Source organism: Mixophyes fleayi, chromosome 11 (assembly GCF_038048845.1).
Source record: "Mixophyes fleayi isolate aMixFle1 chromosome 11, aMixFle1.hap1, whole genome shotgun sequence".
Classification (NCBI taxonomy): domain Eukaryota; kingdom Metazoa; phylum Chordata; class Amphibia; order Anura; family Limnodynastidae; genus Mixophyes; species Mixophyes fleayi.
The window spans coordinates 17,276,493-17,299,777 of record NC_134412.1 but is presented as its reverse complement, the minus strand read 5'-3'; the positions used below and the strand labels follow the sequence as shown (position 1 = coordinate 17,299,777).

The following is a 23,285-nucleotide window of genomic DNA, read 5'->3' as shown; positions in this document are numbered from 1 at the left end:
GTGCCGTATCCTCACCAGTTTTATTAGGCCTAATCCAGGCGTTGCAGTGAATCTGGTAGAAGAGAACCTCATTACTGTACTCCTTCTGCTCAGTGCGACCTCCCACTACAATCATGGTGTCCTTTAGCACAGCCGTGACGTGGAAGAAGTGAGACAGAGGCTAATAACAAAATAAACAAACAGAAAGAGAGTTAGGGCAAACAAATAAATTAAAAAGTTGTGACATCAGGGTATAACTGGTGTTCTATAACTCGGTGTCGTTATGGTTTAGGTTATGAAAAGGAAGTACGGTAAGTTAGGTTAGGGAGAAGATGCAATACCTTTCTTCCCTGAGAGGGGGCGAGCAAGCTCCAAGTCAGATTAGGGTAATACAAACTGTACAGCTCAGGAGAGGGAGTCACAGACTCCACGTGGAACCGGTGCCCACCGAACACATAGAAGGCGTCGGTAGCCTCGTGGTACACTGTGGAATGACCGTACAGACCTAGGACAAACAGACAAATTTATAGCATGTATGAAAAGATTTTTTTCTAAAAAATAAAGTACATGAACTACAGAGGCTACGACGACTCTTACTTAACCTAAACAATACGCCTCTCGTAATATTTTTTTTTTAACCGTGCTGGTTATATAGGTACATTTGGTTCTTTGCAGATAATTGTGATCCCAAACTGGCAATAGAGGTTTCGTTTACCTTCTTCTGGATCAACACATTTATCATTTGTAAGCGGCAGTATTACGCAGACACAGATCATGACGGGAGCTTTCTTATCTGCATATACAACTTGGCTAACTAGTGATATCTGCCTTCTGTCAGTGCATACGTAATATGAACTGTGTCATGTAAGCTCATGTGATCTACGAGAGCCAATCAAAAGCATGCACTATAATACAATGGATTTCTCAGATTCCTTTTGTGCTAGAAAGAGAACAAACAAAATAAACGTTGTGTGATTTTACACAACGAGCTCATTAAAAGAAACATAAAGACACTGTATAAAAGGGGCCTCTTAAACAATGAAGAGTGTTAGGGAGAACTTCCTCAATGGCAATCAGCAGAAAAAAAGCAATTACTCTAAGGACTAGTCATTTCTGATAAACACAATCTACATTCCAGTCTCTTTGGTTGATGCTTTACCCAGAGGGTATTCAAAGCGTGGGTGGTCCACGGCAGAGGGAGAATCTCACCAACAGATGGACTGTTTTTCTACTGGCGCCATGTAAATGGCGTTTCCTATAAAGCGTAAGCTGGGAAAGTCTCATATTCCTGCTGGTATGGGTTGGGTATGAAAAGTAGACAGTGAAAACGTCGACGGTCATAATGGGTACACGTTCAGAAGGTTGACAGTTTAAATGTCAACATGTAAACTGTTTACAGGGTTTTAAAGTCGACAGTCAAAATGTTAACATAAATCACTAGATCTAAACCAGCAATAAACAGAAAAACGGCATGTCCTCCTTCCTTCCCCTCGCCATGATGCCAAACCAGCCCACACTGGTTAGCACGGAGCTGGATTCCCTAGGGAGGTCGGGGAACTCAAGCTCTGGGTTCAAGCCGTAGGAAATCAAGCTCATTTTGCAGCAGAGCTCTTAGGAGCTAGTCTTGCGTCGTGTATCAGTGTTTTGTTTTTCTCTGTCAAGGGTTTTCACTGTAGACATTTCCACGGTCGACTTTTCAACTACACCTCGCTGTTATACTACTCACGTGGAGCTGACAGGTAACAATAGTTCATACATACTTTAACGGAACAGACATTGCCAGTTCTGTGAGATTAGTTATATGGATTCCAATGTAACAAATTAGATTTAGACCTCGCAAGCGGTGTAACTATCGCCAATGATTAAACACCCAACATGGCCCTGCCACTGAATCGCCACAAAGAGTAAAGCGTAAAACAAACTATGCCTTTCTGTGACCGCAATATGAAAAAAAAAAATACTTGCATACTGTATTTTGATAGATCTGTCTTGTGTAGCGTCGAGAGGCTCAAACCAAATGTTAGTCAATGGGATTAGGCAACAAGACTCACCAGTAGGTGGCGTGCCCGTATGATGCCCCACTTTCCAGCTCTCTAACTCGATGTTGTATTCCAGTACATGGTTGTTGAACCCGTTCTCTGGGGAATATCCACCGATCAGGATTAGCGATGATCCGCGGCGAGGAGTGAGCGTGTGACCAGCCACCGAGGGCAGAAGAAAATCCTGGGAAGACAAAGTTGAGACATGAGGACTGTAGACTACAAACATTGTACATTGAGAGCAAGATAACAAATGTGTTGTTTTTTGTTTTTTAAATGGTCAAATTATTTTAATCGAATCTATTCAAATAAACGTATCGTTCTTCATCAAGAGGCACGTATGCACTCACCGATTCACTTCTCCATTGGAGAGTAGTAAGGTTCAACACCCAAAAGTCATTGTAGGCTCCGTAACTTGTGAGACCACCCAGAATATACATGGCATTCCGCATGGCATTATACGCCGCTGCATGGAAGTAACGAGGACTTGGACCAGGACCTCCACCCTCCGTGCCTGCCAACATTTGCGTCCAGCGACGCTCAAATATTGAGTACCTAGTTTGAGATGGGATTGAATAAGATAACGAAAATATTGTAAAGAACAAACAATAGCTTTTGAAACATTCCGATACAAGAGGTTGGGGAGTTACCTGTAAACGCTTCCAAGTACGCCATCTCTTAAAGACAGCCCCCCGAACATCCACAGAGTGTTATCTGGGCCTTCCACCATGGTATGACCCAATCGGTGCAGGAAACGACTGGCTGTGTCCTGAAGAAAGAAGATATTAACGATGATTGCGGGGACCTTCTGGAACTCACTGTTTTCAGGAGAATACACTGCTGATGACTTACTGCTGTGAGCTGAGGATCCATAAGATTTTCCCAGACAATCTTCCCAGAGTCCAAATAAACTGAGCAGTCATCTCCAGCATACCCAGGAGAACAGAAGCACAGTCCAAGAGTCTATAAAGACAGGAAATATCTAACATTAACACGGTTAGGAAGTGGTGTTCTCCCCAGCACCTATTGCCTCAGTGCGCCACCCGGCTGTTTTTACTTGCCACCCGGCTCTTGGAGCCCAACAGAGTCCTATTATAATAGAATAAACCTTTGTTTCTCCTATGAGAACAGGCACTATGTGAGCACTACAGCCAGCAGTGTGTGTTAGACCACTGACCACCAGTCTGACCAGTCCTGACAGGTGTGGGCAATAAGGGAACGAGTGGTTTCCTCGCCTGGTGGACCACAGACCTAGAGCTAGGAAGTTAATGTAAGGGACCAAGTGGTTTCCTCACCTGGTGGACCACAGACTAGAGCTGGGAAGTTACTGTAAGGGAACGAGTGGTTTCCTCGCCTGGTGGACCACAGACTAGAGCTAGGAAGTTACTGTAAGGGAACGAGTGGTTTCTTCACCTGGTGGACCACAGAATAGAGCTGGGAAGTTACTGTAAGGGAACGAGTGGTTTCCTCGCCTGGTGGACCACAGACTAGAGCTAGGGAGATGCTGTAAGGGAACGAGTAGTTTCCTCGCCTGGTGGACCACAGACTAGAGCTAGGGAGATGCTGTAAGGGAACGAGTGGTTTCCTCGCCTGGTGGACCACAGACTAGAGCTAGGAAGTTACTGTAAGGGAACGAGTGGTTTCCTCGCCTGGTGGACCACAGACTAGAGCTAGGAAGTTACTGTAAGGGAACGAGAGGTTACCTCGCCTGGTGGACCACAGACTAGAGCTAGGGAGATGCTGTAAGGGAACGAGTAGTTTCCTCGCCTGGTGGACCTCAGACTAGAGCTAGGAAGTTACTGTAAGGGAACGAGTGGTTTCCTCGCCTGGTGGATCACAGACTAGAGCTGGGAAGTTACTATAAGGGAACGAGTGGTCTCCTCGCCTGGTGGACCACAGACTAGAGCTAGGAAGTTACTATAAGGGAACGAGTAGTTTCCTCGCCTGGTGGACCACAGACTAGAGCGAAGAAGTTACTGTAAGGGAACGAGAGGTTCCCTCGCCTGGTGGACCACAGACTAGAGCGAAGAAGTTACTGTAAAGGAACGAGTGGTCTCCTCACCTGGTGGACCACAGACTAGAGCGAAGAAGTTACTGTAAAGGAACAAGTGGAGCTCCTCACCTGGTTGCAGACTCCTTTCCCATCTCCAGCAGAGCAGTTTCCAGGGCACACATCTCGCAGACAGTATGGACCAGACAGGGGGCTCCTGCAGACACAGCTCTGACCCCGGCACACCTTGTTGAGCCCACAGGGCGGGTAACATTCGTGCACAGTGTAGGTGGCATTAAAGCCAGAGGGCTCAGTGTTGTTCGCCTCATAATATACAACAAGGACACCTAGTAAAAAGGTTTAGATTTTACTTCCAGATTACATCTCCGTGTCTGTTTTTTCAATATCTTTTAAAAAGATGAACCGAAACTGCTCTACCAGCCTAAATCTCCCCCCTCTCTAATACACCCCCTCTCCCACCCCATATTCTGCCTCCTGCTCTCCACAGCCACCTCCGGAGAAAGAATCAACTTTGTGAAGCTCTATAAAAAAATAATCATAAAATAGGAAATACAATATATTTGGTTTCTAAAACTGGATCATGAGTTTCATAAACCTATAGACTTTATATGTAGTCGTGTCAATGGTTATAGACGTCCAAAATCTAAATATATCATAAAGAATAATAACCATGACCAAATTCACAAATAACACATAGTAAAAAGGAGAAATTGAGCAGCCTCATATTAAAATACACATAAGTTAATGGACAGTTACATATAGCTTGGCAACAGATATCGAAGCATTAGTGGACATAACAAGGCTTTGCTGTTAGCAGGTAAATGATGAGCATTATTACCCGTTGTGGCCTCTACTGTAAGCGGTATTTCGCCCTGTCCCCGCCCACAGAAAGCCCCCAACAGGCTGCGGTCTGACTGCAAGAGCCCCGTGTCAAGGAAAGCTGGAATCCCATCGAAGACATAGACATAGCTGTGCTATAATAAAGAATATGAGAGCGAGATGAACATATGAAGAAGCGTAGACCAGTCTTCAGTCAGAGGAAGTCAGGGCTCACCGTGCAGGGTATGCTGAAGTCAGGCTGCAGGGTGAGACTAAGCTTGGGGCAACTGTCCTCTGGGTGGCAGGGCTCAGCGTTGGAAGACACGCTCAGAACCCACAGACAGTACGAGCCTCCGGGGGAGCCGAGAGCAGAGGAGGAGAGGCGGGAAAGCAGCTGACGGCCCTGGCACTCCAAGTAACACGTCCCTCCGTTCCTGGGCGGAAATTGATCATTAATAAATTGTTACCAGATTGATCCGAGCAGAGCTCTGTTCTGTAGTGCTGCGGCTATAAAACGTACTGCTCTAGCCAACAGCTAAACAAAGCAATCCCTTAACGAGAGCAATATACAACGGAGGCAGCCGTTTCGTGGCTGAACCAATATTCAGAATGCAGCCAATCAAGTCACTAGGAATCAATGACATCATCAAAGCACTTTATGAGTTGTAGTCATGAAGCACGACTAAGGCATTGGCTGCTAGTGAGTGGATTATCTGCAGCCTTATGATCTTGGTTCAGTCCACATACTGATTCCACTGTACATGGGTGAGAGGTTTGGAAAAGACAACTACAAGAAGAGCAGACACAATACAGTTCAATACATAAAAGACAATTCTGATCACCTACTTCCCTTCTATAGAGATACACAACGTACCTGGGATCTCCGTAATATCCGGGCGCGCACTTCTCACAGTGCTCTCCTTGCGTGTTGTCCGTGCAGTAACACACGCCTGTTTCTCGATCACAGTAGCCGTGTTCGGGCGTCCCGTGTTTGTTACAGGAGCATTCCTGGCACCCCGGCTTCTGCATGGCACTTCCGAAGCTGCCGGGTTGGCACTCTTGGCAATATGCTCCTTGTGTCCAATCTGGAATACAGAAATAAAGACAATCAGTGAGCCACAGAAACTTTGGGAATGTATTATGTTACATCCCTGACCACAAGACCACCAATGCCCCCACTCAGCATTCAGATCCACCTGCAGCTCTTACCCTGACATGTGTCACAGGTGCCTGGTCCTTGCGTGCAGGAGCTATGAAAGTGACACCCGCAGTCCACACTACACTCCACTCCGCTCTCTATCACGGTGGTGCGGTTGGATGTCCACCCAAGGTCACACAGACAGGAGTAGGATGGCGGCCCGCTGCACGTGCCATGGGAGCACTCATTGTAACATCTAAAATAAAACAAACATAAAACAATTGCAACAAGCAGCAGCTCAATGGCGCTTACTAAACAGAACAACAAATAATAACAAACAAGTACAAGACCACCTATGGACTACAAAAAAGAAGCAAAGGGTGGATTTTAAAGGAGGACAAAAGTTAACATAAGTGGTCTGGTCTTGTCATCGCACAAGAATGGGAGCCCCAAAATGGTTATCCTGCGAGTGAGAGCGACTCGACAAGGAAGAGTCGGACATCATTTGGAAGCTGCCCGGTAACATTGGAAGCTCCCGTTAACGAGAGGAGCGGCATGCGCAAGACACTACTTTATGCGCTCACGTTTGGTTGCAATGGGTGACTCCATCTCCCGTATATCCGCGGTTACAGTGACACTCGTAGGAGTCCGGCGTGTTCCTGCAGGTGGCGTGCATGTGGCAGGTGGCCATACCCAGCCTGCACTCGTCAACATCTGGACAGAAGGCGTAGGACCACTGAGCCGGCTCGGCTGCCAGCCCAGCCAGGGATAGAGCAGCGGAGCAGTTGGAGTTGCCTCGAGCACCAGAGTAATCACCCGAGAAGCATCTAGAGGAAAGGGGGGGAATACACAGCATGTCAAGTATGGCTTTAATATAGTGCGACCACATGAATACCTGCAAATATAGCTCAACACCCAATGACAACATCCTTATAGATCAGGACTGCACAGTCCATATGAGGCCTCCAAGCTGTTTTCTCTGCCCCCAAATTCCCTGATAAACACCAGACTCTTCAGAGAGAGATTAAATTTGGCTCGAGGGGTCTCTGGGACGTCCACGGCGGGTGCAAGGGCCAGAATTGTAAAAGTCTGCATAGGCCCATATGCCTGCACCCAATTTCTGGCCCCAAGATACACTGCACAAACTGGTGTACACCCCACCCTGCATCGGTGACCCATGATTGGTGCCAGCCTAACTCTGTGCATCAATCCAAGAATCCATGGAGGCAGGAGCATAATGCTCTCTCTCTATTATATATTTGCTTATTTAATTCCTTGTGCTTTGTTGCAAATAAAGCACAGAGACGTTGTTACACATTATCTTCTACCACCCTTTAATACAAGTACCTTATGTGTCTGCGAGGCAATTACACTAATGATCTCCCCTAACTAGTTTTATGTACATCTATGGACACCAGGGGGTAAATGTATCAAGATGAGAGTTTTCTGGCGGGTTTTAAAAGTGGAGATGTTGCCTATAGCAACCAATCAGATTCTAACTGTCACTTTGTAGAATGTTCTAAATAAATGATAGCTAGAATCTGATTGGTTTTTCAAACCTGCCGGAAAACTCTCAGCTGGATACATTTACCCCCATATATCCAGTAACTAAATAACTATGGTTGAACTCACCTTCCCACTGTGGGGTTATCAGTGTTCCCGCACCAACCGCATTCAAAGTTCTGCAGACACTCCCTGCAAGTGTTAAACCTGGAGCAGTCCATGCACTGCGGCACGGAGTGGACGCTGGGGGAGAAGGGAGGGAGGAAGCGAGATTCAGGGGAACATCAAAGGGACAAAATAATAATATAGACTCATTTCTAATGTTATTCTGTAAATTGAGACTATTTGTCTAGTAATAACACAGTGCAAGAGAGAATAAAACAAATCCATTTTTTAACGTTGCCTTTAGTTAATATAATAAATAATATATAATAAATAACGACCTGGATGTATAATTACTAAACTGCGGGTTTGGAAAAAGTGGAGATGTTGCCTATAGCAACCAATCAGATTCTAGTTATTTATTTAGTGCATTCTACAAAATGACAGCTAGAATCTGATTGGTTGCTATAGGCAACATCTCCACTTTTTCCAAACCCGCAGTTTAGTAAATATACCCCCTGGAGTCAAGACTCTACTAGACCGTGAAAGAGTTAAAAAAAAAGAAAAAAAAAAAAAAAGAAAAGAGAGATTATACAATACCGTGGCACCCACCTGTCATACCAGTCCCTGCAGTCACCGTAAGGATACTTGGCGAGGTAAGCTGCGAAATAGAAGCAGCTCTTGGTGGACTGGCACCAGGCGCAGTGACTGGAGTTCGAGAGGCATTCGGAGCAGGTTCTGCGCCTGGAGAGAGGACACACATCTCAAACTGTTACATAGCCCCCCCTCGTACAACTCTTCTCACAAGACAAAGTATGAAAGCTGGACATCGCTAAATAGAACTAGAGGGCGCAAGCAATCCACGGCTTAGATAAAGAGGGTGATGGAGGAGGAGGAAGAGATGGAATGGTGGCTTAGTGGTTAGCACTTCTGCCTTACAGCACCTGGGTCATGAGTTCGATTCCCGACCATGGCCTTATCTGTGTGGAGTTTGTATGTTCCCCCTGTGTTTGTGTGGGTTTCCTCAGGGTGCTCCGGTTTCCTCCCACACTCCAAAATAACATACTGGTAGGTTAATTGGCTGCTAACAAATTGACCCTAGTCTGTGTTTGTGTGCGTTTGTGTGTGTTAGGGAATTTAGACTGTAAGCCCCAGTGGGGCAGGGACTGATGTGAGTGAGTTCTCTGTACAGCGCTGCGGAAGTAGTGGAGCTATATAAATAAATGGTGATAATAATAGTATTCACAGATATGAACGGCAAACAGACACATAACAGAGGTTGTGGAGACCCAGGACGAGACACACAATCATATATATTAAGATTTGGAACTGGATAACCCCAAAAAAACATACTGGGTGACACTGCAAACTGGTGCAAATGCAAAAATAGAGGTGCTGTAACCCATAGTAACCAGACATGGAATTTCCAAACTGTACTAGGACAATGGCAGGATCTGCTCGGGTTCTGTGGGTTAAAGGGCCCTTTTGTACTTGACCCTTTGTAAAAAGTGTCCCACATTCTGTCTTAGATTTTTATAGGAAGTTCTATGAATATAACGAAAACAGATCTGGAACTTCCTACTGGTGTTCTATGTTTATTACATTATATAGGAGACTAAGTAACGTGAAAGAAGTATTTCATCTTAACGCATACAAGTAACACTCACTGATTGCAGGCTCGAGGACAGTCCTCTGGTCTCCGTATAGAGCCGCTCACTCGTCCTCTACGGCTGCACAGAGAGTCCCCCTTCTTACTGCTGTGAATCTGCCACTCACAGTACTGGTCCTAGGAGCACACAAAGCAACGACATCAACGTCCTCCTCCAAACACAACGGACACATTAACCACAGGTGCCGAGCTCGGCCAGCACTCACTTTACTGCAGGCACCACAGTCACGGTATTCCTCGCACAACTGGCAATTGCTCGGAGACAGGATTAGGGGGGTGTCCTGACAAAACTTTGCCCAGTCGCCTCCCAGTCTGAGGTGACAAGACTGGGAATTGGAGCACCAGCCGCAACTCTGATCAGCCAAGCAGGCCAGGCAGGAGTGGTAGACGCAGTCATCGGATCGATGGGGCTCCAGAAAGAGGAAAGAGATCTCCTGCACCCAGGGAGAAGGCAAAAGGGGAGATTAATAAAAGTAAAATGGATATTGCTTGGGTTTCGGCATGTTTGACCTTTTCTAGTTTGGTAACAAACATAACCACCAATGAATCACTTTAGGAGGTGGAAGTTATTGGACTATTTGTAGTGTCCGTTGATCGGTAGGAAGAAGACGAGTTAGAAATCTGGACCGACAGCAGTAAAGGAGAGAAGAGAACAGAAACCAGAAGACTTACACTTCCACCCTGAACGCCAGTGCGGTCCCACGTCAGGCTGAGCTCGCTCATGTGTCCATTCCCTGTATTATTCAGATAACCCTCGATCTGCACCGCATAACGGCTTCCCCGTTCTGCGTTTGGGAACAACTGCTCGCCACTGTTCCGCTGCAGGGATCGCCTCTCCTTATCCTGGTGCACAGACCAACGGCCAACCTCCTCCTGATACACACAGAGAGGAAAGCGTTACATGGGGAGATCTTATAGATGGAACATCTAGGGAAATGCGGGGGATATGTACAGAGATACAGGACACACACTGCGGGGGAACATGTAGGAAGATGCAGGACACACGCTGCGGGGGATATGTACAGAGATACAGGACACACACTGCGGGGGATATGTACAGAGATACAGGACACACACTGCGGGGGATATGTACAGAGATACAGGACACACGCTGCGGGGGAACATGTAGGGAGATACAGGACACACACTGCGGGGGATATGTACAGAGATACAGGACACACGCTGCGGGGATATGTACAGAGATACAGGACACACACTGCGGGGGATATGTATAGAGATACAGGACACACACTGCGGGGGAACATGTAGAGATACAGGACACGCTGCGGGGGATATGTATAGAGATACAGGACACACTGCGGGGGATATGTATAGAGATACAGGACACACGCTGCGGGGGATATGTAGAGACACAGGACACGCTGCGGGGGATATGTATAGAGATACAGGACACGCTCTGCGGGGGAACATGTAGGGAGACACAGGAAACACGCTGCGGGGGAACATGTAGGGAGACACAGGAAACACGCTGCGGGGGAACATGTAGGGAGACACAGGAAACACGCTGCGGGGGATATGTAGAGAGATACAGGACACACTCTGCGGGGGAACATGTAGGGAGACGCAGGACACGCTGCGGGGGATATGTAGAGATACAGGACACACGCTGCGGGGGAACATGTACAGAGATACAGGACACACGCTGCGGGGGATATGTAGAGATACAGGACACACGCTGCGGGGGATATGTATAGAGATACAGGACACGCTCTGCGGGGGAACATGTAGGGAGACACAGGAAACACGCTGCGGGGGAACATGTAGGGAGACACAGGAAACACGCTGCGGGGTAACATGTAGGGAGACACAGGAAACACGCTGCGGGGGATATGTAGAGAGATATAGGACACACTCTGCGGGGGAACATGTAGGGAGACGCAGGACACGCTGCGGGGGATATGTAGAGATACAGGACACACGCTGCGGGGGAACATGTACAGAGATACAGGACACACGCTGCGAGGGAACATGTACAGAGATACAGGACACACGCTGCGGGGGAACATGTACAGAGATACAGGACACACGCTGAGAGGGAACATGTACAGAGATACAGGACACACGCTGCGGGGGATATGTATAGATACAGGACACACGCTGCGGGGGATATGTACAGAGATACAGAACACACGCTGCGGGGCTTATGTACAGAGATACAGGACACACGCTGCGGGGGATATGTACAGAGATACAGGACACACGCTGCGGGGGATATGTACAGAGATACAGGACACACGCTGCGGGGGATATGTACAGAGATACAGGACACACGCTGCGGGGGATATGTACAGAGATACAGGACACGCTCTGCGGGAGAACATGTAGGGAGACACAGGTAACATGCTGCGGGGGATATGTAGAGATACAGGACACACGCTGCGAGGGAACATGTACAGAGATACAGGACACACGCTGCGAGGGATATGTACAGAGATACAGGACACACGCTGCGGGGGATATGTACAGAGATACAGGACACGCTGCGGGGGATATGTACAGAGATACAGGACACACACTGCGGGGGATATGTACAGAGATACAGGACACACGCTGCGGGGGAACATGTAGGGAGACACAGGTAACATGCTGCGGGGGATATGTAGAGATACAGGACACACGCTGCGAGGGAACATGTACAGAGATACAGGACACACTCTGCGGGGGAACATGTAGGGAGACGCAGGACACGCTGCGGGGGATATGTAGAGATACAGGACACACGCTGCGGGGGAACATGTACAGAGATACAGGACACACGCTGCGGGGGATATGTAGAGATACAGGACACACGCTGCGGGGGATATGTATAGAGATACAGGACACGCTCTGCGGGGGAACATGTAGGGAGACACAGGAAACACGCTGCGGGGGAACATGTAGGGAGACACAGGAAACACGCTGCGGGGTAACATGTAGGGAGACACAGGAAACACGCTGCGGGGGATATGTAGAGAGATATAGGACACACTCTGCGGGGGAACATGTAGGGAGACGCAGGACACGCTGCGGGGGATATGTAGAGATACAGGACACACGCTGCGGGGGAACATGTACAGAGATACAGGACACACGCTGCGAGGGAACATGTACAGAGATACAGGACACACGCTGCGGGGGAACATGTACAGAGATACAGGACACACGCTGAGAGGGAACATGTACAGAGATACAGGACACACGCTGCGGGGGATATGTATAGATACAGGACACACGCTGCGGGGGAACATGTACAGAGATACAGGACACACGCTGAGAGGGAACATGTACAGAGATACAGGACACGCTGCGGGGGATATGTATAGATACAGGACACACGCTGCGGGGGATATGTACAGAGATACAGAACACACGCTGCGGGGCTTATGTACAGAGATACAGGACACACGCTGCGGGGGATATGTACAGAGATACAGGACACACGCTGCGGGGGATATGTACAGAGATACAGGACACACGCTGCGGGGGATATGTACAGAGATACAGGACACACGCTGCGGGGGATATGTACAGAGATACAGGACACGCTCTGCGGGAGAACATGTAGGGAGACACAGGTAACATGCTGCGGGGGATATGTAGAGATACAGGACACACGCTGCGAGGGAACATGTACAGAGATACAGGACACACGCTGCGAGGGATATGTACAGAGATACAGGACACACGCTGCGGGGGATATGTACAGAGATACAGGACACGCTGCGGGGGATATGTACAGAGATACAGGACACACACTGCGGGGGATATGTACAGAGATACAGGACACACGCTGCGGGGGAACATGTAGGGAGACACAGGTAACATGCTGCGGGGGATATGTAGAGATACAGGACACACGCTGCGAGGGAACATGTACAGAGATACAGGACACACGCTGCGGGAGAACATGTACAGAGATACAGGACACACGCTGCGGGGGATATGTATAGAGATACAGGACATACGCTGCGAGGGAACATGTACAGAGATACATGACACACGCTGTGAGGGAACATGTACAGAGATACAGGACACACGCTGCGGGGGAACATATACAGAGATACAGGACACATGCTGCGAGGGAACATGTACAGAGATACAGGACACACGCTGTGAGGGAACATGTACAGAGATACAGGACACACGCTGTGAGGGAACATGTACAGAGATACAGGACACACGCTGCGGGGGGGGGGGGAACATGTACAGAGATACAGGACACAGGCTGTGGGGGATATGTACAGAGATACAGGACACACGCTGCGGGGGATATGTACAGAGATACAGGACACACGCTGCGGGAGAACATGTACAGAGATACAGGACACACGCTGCGGGGGATATGTATAGAGATACAGGACACACGCTGCGAGGGAACATGTACAGAGATACAGGACACACGCTGCGGGGGGTGGGAACATGTACAGAGATACAGGACACACGCTGCGGGGGGTGGGAACATGTACAGAGATACAGGACACACGCGGCGGGGGAACATGTACAGAGATACAGGACACACGCTGCGGGGGATATGTAGAGAGATACAGGACACACGCTGCGGGGGGTGGGAACATGTACAGAGATACAGGACACACGCGGCGGGGGGTGGGAACATGTACAGAGATACAGGACACACGCTGCGGGGGATATGTAGAGAGATACAGGACACACGCTGCGGGGGAACATGTACAGAGATACAGGACACACGCTGCGGGGGAACATGTAGGGAGATGCAGGACACACGCGGTGGGGGAACATGTAGGGAGATGCAGGATACATTGTAGTATAATAAATCACAGAAGAAACAAAATAGGAGTAAGAACCCATCATTAAGCCTCCCTGTGATATTATATGACACAGAAGCTATAAAACTGAGTGAATGACGCAGATGAGTTATATATGGAGATCATTGCTCACCAGGTTGTATGTGCTCCCCGGGGACCGGCCCAGACGAGCCACAACGTAGAAGCGCTGGATGCGAGCCCAGATAGAGACCCGGTCAGAGGAGGGGCTGGGGCTCAGCATGGGGTATATGAACCCTTTATACACCAGTGACACGTCCATCTCTGTGCTGGGACTGAGCGTGATGGTCGTACTGCGCACAATGGACACCTGAGAAGTAAGAACAGGCCTGTTAAATACCTTCTGTAGTAAAGGGATGTTGTATTATTTCAGCCCATGGGAGCCCCCATAGAGCAGTGGGAAGTAAAATTCTTCAGTCTTTTATACGTTCAAATCTATTGAAATACTGGAACAAAATCTAAGTCAGTAGAGGATGTCTGGAGAATACGAGGGGGTATATTTACTAAACTGCGGGTTTGAAAAAGTGGAGATGTTGCCTATAGCAACAAATCATATTTGAGCTTTCATTTATTTAGTGAATTCTACACAATGACAGCTAGAATCTGATTGGTTGCTATAGGCAACATCATGCAGTGAAGAGAGTGAGTATAGATTTAAAGATGGTTACCCGGTCCGGCTGCGATTCATTGCGGGGCTGCTGATAGGTGATTAGGTGAAGACCAGGGAGGAAGTTGTTGGTCCGGCAGCCGTCCAGAGAGGTGATAAAGGTGTTTTGGCTCCCCCACCAGCCATGCATCCCGGAAATCTGTCCTACCCGGCAGGTGGAACGCTCTAGAGAGACACGAGGTCCATCAATAAACAAGCTAAAAAAAACACAAAAAACTGAAGTATAAGAGGAAAAGACACCTGAAATCGGCATGCAAGTCTCATTCTGGACACACCACCCAAAGGAGCGTGGGATGTGAGAGGAGGTCGTCACGTTGGTGCTGAATGTCAGACAGGACTGACAGTCAGAGAGGAGTCGTGCCAGTCCTAGGCAGCTCTTGTCTGGGCACTGCCAGGGAAACAGACATGAATCATGGGCACAGAAGATAACAAGCAATTCATAGACACGTAGAAGGCTGATTATACACGGATAAGAGGAGAGAAGCCACGGATTTCTTGGAAGACAGAAGGAAATAGTGAAGTGAGTTGGCCAAGTCACAGCAAGATGAAAAATTCATTAAGACAAATTAAGAGTCATACAATTTTATTGGGTTGGGGAGTCTGGCAGCTTGAATGACACCAGGTGCATTCGGGATCCTTGGAGCAAATCGTCTCATCAGCGTACATGGAGCAGTAGTCCAAGTGGTACTGCGAAGACAACACATACATGTCATAAACATAGACTCCAACACATACCTCTGCCGAACTTACTCTCTTTATGTACTCACATCCTGCACAGGGGGCTGGTACACCGATACGGGCACTTTGTAGGCGAGAAGGTCTCCCCGCGGAGTACCACTGTACCCTCCAGCCACCAGTAAGACGCCGCCTTTAATTACAGCTGCCACGTGGGAATACCGGCCACCGCTCAAAGTCTGAGGACCTAAGGAAAAAAAAAAAATTTAAATTGGATTTTTGTACTTTCAGTTCAATCCTTTTCTCTTGAAGCTCAATGGGAGACATAGAAATATTGGGTATAGGCCCTGCTTCAAAGAGATTGGACAATAAGGTGTTCATTTAGAGGTGGATATACACCAATATTTTTGCACACCAGCAAAATTCACCAACGGCTGCAGACAATGGTCCTTCTTCTGAAAAAGGATGACCCTGGCCTTGGCAGTATCGAACTTCAGACCAAGAAAGGTCATTCACTGTGCAGGAATCAGAGAATACTTCTGACGGCGGACTAAACAGCCAATGGACACAAAATTGAACAAGGTCCACCTTTGGTGGGTCAAAAGCTGCTTTGGCGCTGTGGACCAGCAAGCTTTAGGTGATGGTAGAACCCTAAAGTTGAGCCCTTCTCACAAAATAAAGACACTATCAGCGACCTTTTTGCCCAAACGGATATCTTGTAGTCAGGAACCAAAACAGGCCCAGAGGACAGGGTCTAGGTCCACCTCCTAAGGTAGACTAGATAGTTAGTGTCATGGACTGGGGTTATGGCCTCCAGGAAGAGTCAACTTTTCCAACTTGTGCCCAAGCTCCAGGGGGTAAATGTATCAACCAGAATGTACCTTGAAAGTCATTGATGTTTTATATTTCCCCTGCAAGTTGCTGTAAAACGGCGACTTGAAGAATCCACTGGTTGATACATTTACCACCAGGAGGCAATATTTACGTCCACCAACACAACAGAAAAAAATGTATATGCCCAACACTATGATATTACAATACTCAACCAGTCTGGAAGCCTTATCTAGGGTAACATTTTTTTAAAAAAAATGATTATAGCAGTATCACCTTTGTTGTATAATGCTCTGGGTCAGAATATTAGGTCGAGGAAAGATATATGAGCGATGACGTAACCAATAAACCGATATAGATGACCCGGGACAGGAATTTGGTAGCGGAACGACATACATTGAGTGATGACCCAAGGCTATGTATCATAGTAAGCAGCCTTATTAAGTGAAAAAATGAATCAGGTTATCACATACAGGTGAACCAGGCTCACGTTCACTTTATCAGCCTGGATATTATAATGTAAAAAAATAAAAAAAATAATAAAAATAAAAAAAAGGATGAAAGTTGGAAGGACGACCCCGGCAGTCTTACAGTAATAGATTTGCACAGTATGATTGAGCTTGGTATTATTAAGGAGACTGAAGAACCATAGTGAAGGATGTCCAGGGCAAACTTACCCTGGTAGGGTGGCATGATCTGGCTCAGAATATCGCAGGGAACCCACTTGTGGCAGCCGAGGTGGTAGAAGAAGATTTCTTCATCGTAACACTTCTCCTCCTGGTAGTGGATGTGCAGGTTCCCCCCTACAAACACCCATAACACACAGTGAGAAGGGGACATATCCCACAGAGACAAGACACAACACCATGTGGTGAATCTTTATGAATTTTACTGTCTTCAATAATGTTCTACAGCATAATACTAAATTATTATTAAAGAGAAATAACCGATTCTCTGCTGTCGCTTGGATGCAGCAACTTTAACAACCTGTAGGTGGCGCTATATAAGATCTATATATGAAAAGCATTTTTCCCAGAGAACAAAATATCTTCAACCACAGCTGAACCATGTAGTCCCCAACGCAGCTTCCTGCAACGCTCTGCTATATCACAATACCAATGTAACGCAAGATTTTCTGATAAAACGTACAAGGTTTCCAAAGGGTCAACTGAAAAACTGGGATGGCCAACACCTCAGTAACCTTATAATATAATAAAATAATAATAATCTATACTACAGGTATAGGAAACCGTATCCTGGTCGTAGGAGACTTTCCAGAGACCAAATTGTTTGGGTGTTTATTTAAGATTTGGAGCACAAAAGTTAAGATCTTCTAAAACACTATTATAGTAAAACAAGTTTATTTCCCGATTAAGCCCAGGACCAACGTACGTACTCCCTATTCCCCCATGCCAATGTCAAGCACCAGCTTATGTATCTAATCACTACATCATTACGTCTCCGTATATTCCAGATCATACATATTGTTATTTTACATGGGGTCATAGAGTAGACCACAGTTCGTAAACTCCCTCCTGCTTGTTGAACCCAACTACAGTCTTTGCCATATATCGCACCTAACATGGTATATATCTAAAGGGTTATGTAAGTTATAATCACTGCAGAAGTCCTCACCATATATCACCATATAGTTTCCTATGACTGTGGCACTGTGAAAGGCTCTTTCGCGAGGACCGCCGCGGGGACCATCTCTAGGCTTAAGTGTGGTCCAGTAATTTAAATCCACATGAAACAGATCTGTAGTGTTCACTCGTATACTGAACCTAGGTAGAAGAACAACAACCTGAATATAATAAATAGCACTCAAATAAAAAACTATAAAAACTAAAAACAAACTAGGTTCACAATACCAGTGAACCTAAGTATTTTTAAGGAAAACAGTATAAAACCATTCTCAATACAAAAAAAGGAAAATGTTATCTTAATGGGAAATTTTCTACCTGGAGGTAGGGGTTTGCACAACGCACTGCTATTACCCCCCACATGCACCATTTGATGAATACAGCAGGGTACTGTAGTTACTGTGACAAGAGCCCTCTGCTGCTGAACTGCAGTAGGACATCTCCCCAACGTAGAAATGACAGCCACCTCCTGGTTTGATGGCTGCAGAACCATTCCAATGTGGAGCCAGCTATCATTTAGGTCTGGGCATCAAATTATTCCCTCCCACACTTTGAGCCTCTCACACTATTACAGGAAAGGTGCAGCAGAGGTCGCCAGTGACAGTGAGTACACGGTCCCTGGTGTATTCAGTAAACACCAACGAAGATTATGCATTAAAGGGGATAGTGTAAAACGTTCTGCAACTAAAAGGTCAGAAAAGTTCTAATATATGCTATAGAAATGTTTCTTATCATGAGGACATTAACAGCATTAGTAGGCATGACACTAAAAAGCATCATGACTTCCCCGCTATTACCGTGCAGTAGAGGGTCTGTGACCACCGTACACCAGCAGCGATCGGGACGCTGCGTGAAACACCATAGAGTGGCCCGCTGCAGCTGGGGGCTTCCCGCCAGCCGGGAAAACCTGCTCCCACTCCCAGGAGTGGAGGTTGAAACGGTACATCTTAGAGGAAAAGACATCCCGAGATGTGCGACCTACACAGGGGTGAGGAGAGAAGAATGAGGGTTGCAGGGAGGAAAGAAACATGTAGACTGCTGCAACAGAGTAGAGAATGGTTATAGGGTATTCCCACCAAAAATAAATCATATAAAGGGGCCACACTACCCCCAACCGGCAGAACGGAAGGGGTCCCAATCCTGGAGAATTGAGGATTACTTGCTAAGACACCCAGCAGTTCTACAAATATTAACCTCTTGCAGCTCTAAACAACTGTCCCAAGAGATTTAATTAGGACCAAGTAAAACATGATCAAAGCCATGAAATGTGACATTACTGAAACTCAAAGAATTTCAGAAAACGAAGACGGCTATACCAGAGACCAGGCTGCGAGATGCGGCAAACCCCTCTTAATGACAGCCATAGAGATCCTAGACATCTGTGCAGGAAGCAATACGAAATCTGTGTATGAATTGCTGTGGGTTCCCGCCTCTTACCTCCGAACACGTACAACCAGTTGTCAACAGTGGCCGCCGCGTGGTTAGCTAGAGGCGGGGGCCGCAGGAAGCTGTACCGCGTCAGATCAATCCATCGTTCCTCCAGGGGCAGGAACACCCAGGTATCATCGATCAGTCTCCCATTAGATAACTCTCCACCAAATAAAACCAGGGTCCCGTTCCACTCCACCACCACGTGGGAGTGCCGAGCGACCTGAGGATGATAGATAGCAACGAAGAATAGAAACAGCAACTAAAGTCCTGGATGGTGATGGACACAAAAGTCTTCCTTACATGTTATCACTTAGGACCTACACTGAACTTCACTAAGGCTAATAATTATAGGCAACATCAGCAAGCAACGATCATTATAATGAAGTAGTCCAGGCACGACTACATACTTCTTACAAAAAGGACAAAAGCCGCCCGTCCACCCCATTAAATAGATATCATATATAGTATAAAGAGCGAAGGTGTTGGTAAAACATACCGGGCTAGGAGTGTATCTTCTGCTCTCCCAGGTATTGGATGTGAAGTTATAAACAGACAGATCTGGAAGAGGCGAATTCAGATCCAAACCTGAGGAAAAACAGATAAAATGCATGAAATCCCCTAATATCAAATTCAATGATTACATTCAATGCTAATATCTGCACCATCGTCCTTGTCACAGACTGCCCCATGATCCATCAGCCAACACCACCCGTCACAGACGACCCCGTACAGCATCAGCCAACACCACGTGCACACACACCACCCACCACAGACTACCCTATGATCCATCAGCCAACACCACCTGCCACAGACTACCCCATGATCCATCAGCCAACACCACATGCCCATAGACCACCCGCCACAGACTAGCCCATGATGCATCAGCCAACACAGCGCGCATAAACCACCCGCCACAGACTACCCCCATGATCCATCAGCCAACACCATGTGCCCACACACCACCCGCCACAGACTACCCCATGATCCATCAGCCAACACCATGTGCCCATAGACCACCCGCCACAGACTACCCCATGATCCATTAGCCAACACCATGTGCCCATAGACCACCCACCACAGAATACCCCATGATCCATCAGCCAACACCACGTGCCCATAGACCACCCGCCACAGACTACCCCATGATCTATCAACCAACACTATGTGCCCACACACACCACCCACCACAGACTACCCCATGATCTATCAACCAACACTATGTGCCCACACACACCACCCGCCACAGACTACCCCGTGATCCATCAGCAAACACCACATGTCACAGACTACCCCATGATCCGTCAGCCAACACCACCCGTCACAGACTACCCCATGATCCATCAGCCAACACCACCCGTCACAGACTACCCCATGATCCGTAGGCCAACACCACCCGTCACAGACTACCCCATGATCCGTCAGCCAACACCACCCGTCACAGACTACCCCATGATCCATCAGCCAACACCACGTCCTCCCACACCACCCGCCACAGACTACCCCATGATCCGTCAGCCAACACCACCCGCCACAGACTACCCCATGATCCATCAGCCAACACCAGGTCCCCCCACACCACCCGCCACAGACTACCCCATGATCCATTAGCCAACACCATGTGCCCATAGACCACCCACCACAGACTACCCCATGATCCATTAGCCAACACCACGTGCCCATAGACCACCCGCCACAGACTACCCCGTGATCTATCAGCCAACACTATGTGCCCACACACACCACCCGCCACAGACTACCCCATGATTCATCAGCCACATCACCATCTTGCTTTTTTCCATCATTTTAGAGAACCCCTGGGAGGCACAAAATCTCTCTCATTTGCCATTTCCTCACCTCCAAATATATAAAGTGCATTGGTGGGGGGCAAAAAAGCTCCAGCAGCTGCAGTGCGGGGTGAGGAGGACGGATCCTGGCTGCTCACGTTGTACCAATTCCCAGACCCCTGATTATCAGTCAGCGACAAATCACATCGTTCCCCCATGTACCCAGGAAAACAGACACAGCGATGAGTCTCCTGAAAAACAGACATTTCCAGTTGATCAGAGAGAGGTAGATATATAAAAACAAAGGAAATTGGGTTTGTTGAAGGAAAAAAACCCAAAGCTTGAGATACTCGCTAGTGAACTTCTGAATGTACTAACTGGACACAATGAACATTCATATGCGAGTGGCCAAATTTGAAGTGATCACGACACACGTTTCACACAGCAGGACAGGCCCATAGGGTAGTACAGGGTCGAACGATTCTCCTGTGGGCCCGAACCTCCAAGGTCTCTTGGGAGAGGACAGGCACCAATCAATTCCTAGATGCTATAAACCCTCTGTTCTATGCCCCATACTGAATGAAGATGAAGCAGACAAACGCGTAGCTTCCGTTATGTTACAGATGCAACCTACGCGTTTTACTTTTTGCTGAGCAAGTGCATGAACTGCACATGTTTTGTCTATGGAACGCTCTACTTGCTTCTCAAAACTGTTATCCGGGCTGCTGGGAGCCCGTCCCTCCCTCATCAATGAGGATACAAGACACAAAGAACGCAGCACATGAGTATTTGCAGAAAAAAAACTTCCCCTATACTTACAAACAGATATTTAGCACAACACACGATCATCATCATAAATCATACCTGGTTACATGTCCCGTGGTGGAAATGGCAGTAGGAGCTGCAGTCAGCGATCTGACAACCTTCGCCTATCCAGCCAGAGTCACACAAACACTGGGCATTCTCCTGGCATGTCCCGTGCCCAGAGCAACCTTGAGGGCAAAGGGAAAAGCTGTATGTGGCGTTAAATCCTAATAGGTTATAGTTGGCATCACTGAAGAGGTGAAGGAGCATCTGCAAAGAGAGAAACAGGTCAGTGGAGGAGGCACGTAGACACAGAAATAAAAGACATCAGGATAAACCAACATGTGACAGTTAAATACATCAGAACCTAAGTAACTGAGGAGTCTATACTTTAATTGTAGCTGTAGTTACACTTTAATTGTCCAATCAGGACCAGCGTTAGAAATGAGCACAGCACTGCAGGGTACCTGGGGTGAAACTTGTGTAGTTCTGCATGTGGGGGGGGGGGGGGGCAGAGACATTAAGTAAATATTCTATTTTTTTAATGGCGTTACCCCTTTGTTACACTAATCCAACATACTGTCTCTCCAAACCTTTAGCTAAGAGAGACGGCGGTGAGGAGGGCAGTGTCCACCTCACTTTGAATGACAAGTTTGATGTCAGAAATGCTATTTGCAGATTTGCGTATTCATACAAGGGCACAGCCAGTGATGTCACGGCAAGCTAACTGACATGCCGTTTCAGCTTTTTGTCCTGTACCAGATAAATTCAGCAGAGTGTCTTAAAGATGTAGAGTGTGCAATCAACCTTATTAATAGCCAAGTACCACTTAATTGTTCTCAACATAGTGGCTAAGACCACGGAGAATCTCCATGTAGGTTTCCTTTGTCCTGATCAGAAGCAGCCGCCAGGGCTCCAGTTAGGGGGAGGAGCCGCCGTAGTAGAACAGTTTCCTAGGCGGTAGTACGGCTTGAACCTACTGGCTGGTAATGCAGAACGTCACTATTACCTTTCCAGACGTGGCCTCCAGGGTGGGTGGCAGGCTGCTCCCGCTTAGACTGGCCAACAGACGGTCGCTGTACGAGTCTCCGTCATACACAAAGAGGTAGTCATAAGTACACTCTGTGTCCATAAACAGGAACCGGAGCAGCACACGGTAATTGCTGTTAGGGGCTGCAAGTAATTAAAGCATTAATAAGAGATGGTACATTAATCCAAATTAAGCATTGACCAAAATGTCTATGGTTCTTTTTGACAATTTAAATAAGGAACCCCCATTACATGGCATAACATTTATTTTTTTAAGAAGTTCTTTTGCAGAAGTAGAAGCCTGGCAGCTCGTTGGGTGGGAGAGGATTTAACAGATTATAGTAATACAACCTGTGAGC

At 47.3% G+C, this 23,285-nt stretch overlaps 1 protein-coding gene across 3 annotated transcripts in view; it reads right to left on the bottom strand.

The window, feature by feature from the left end:
- MEGF8 (multiple EGF like domains 8) overlaps nt 1-23,285 on the bottom strand; it is a 46,643-nt gene that overhangs the window by 15,423 nt on the left and 7,935 nt on the right. For all 3 annotated transcript variants that reach the window (XM_075190681.1, XM_075190683.1, XM_075190682.1), the window contains exons 3-32: nt 22,907-23,070; nt 21,958-22,167; nt 21,164-21,344; nt 19,806-19,894; nt 19,316-19,529; nt 18,676-18,856; nt 17,871-18,019; nt 16,913-17,038; nt 15,497-15,651; nt 15,309-15,416; nt 14,970-15,117; nt 14,731-14,894; nt 14,178-14,372; nt 9,933-10,133; nt 9,467-9,694; nt 9,259-9,377; nt 8,204-8,335; nt 7,619-7,732; nt 6,571-6,813; nt 6,058-6,242; nt 5,723-5,933; nt 5,084-5,282; nt 4,868-5,003; nt 4,141-4,355; nt 2,871-2,981; nt 2,669-2,787; nt 2,369-2,573; nt 2,031-2,202; nt 321-484; nt 16-160 (exon numbers count right to left, since the gene is read on the bottom strand). In XM_075190681.1, coding sequence (XP_075046782.1) covers nt 16-160; nt 321-484; nt 2,031-2,202; nt 2,369-2,573; nt 2,669-2,787; nt 2,871-2,981; nt 4,141-4,355; nt 4,868-5,003; nt 5,084-5,282; nt 5,723-5,933; nt 6,058-6,242; nt 6,571-6,813; nt 7,619-7,732; nt 8,204-8,335; nt 9,259-9,377; nt 9,467-9,694; nt 9,933-10,133; nt 14,178-14,372; nt 14,731-14,894; nt 14,970-15,117; nt 15,309-15,416; nt 15,497-15,651; nt 16,913-17,038; nt 17,871-18,019; nt 18,676-18,856; nt 19,316-19,529; nt 19,806-19,894; nt 21,164-21,344; nt 21,958-22,167; nt 22,907-23,070 — 4,983 coding nt within the window. The remainder of the gene's footprint in view (nt 1-15; nt 161-320; nt 485-2,030; nt 2,203-2,368; nt 2,574-2,668; nt 2,788-2,870; nt 2,982-4,140; nt 4,356-4,867; nt 5,004-5,083; nt 5,283-5,722; nt 5,934-6,057; nt 6,243-6,570; nt 6,814-7,618; nt 7,733-8,203; nt 8,336-9,258; nt 9,378-9,466; nt 9,695-9,932; nt 10,134-14,177; nt 14,373-14,730; nt 14,895-14,969; nt 15,118-15,308; nt 15,417-15,496; nt 15,652-16,912; nt 17,039-17,870; nt 18,020-18,675; nt 18,857-19,315; nt 19,530-19,805; nt 19,895-21,163; nt 21,345-21,957; nt 22,168-22,906; nt 23,071-23,285) is intronic.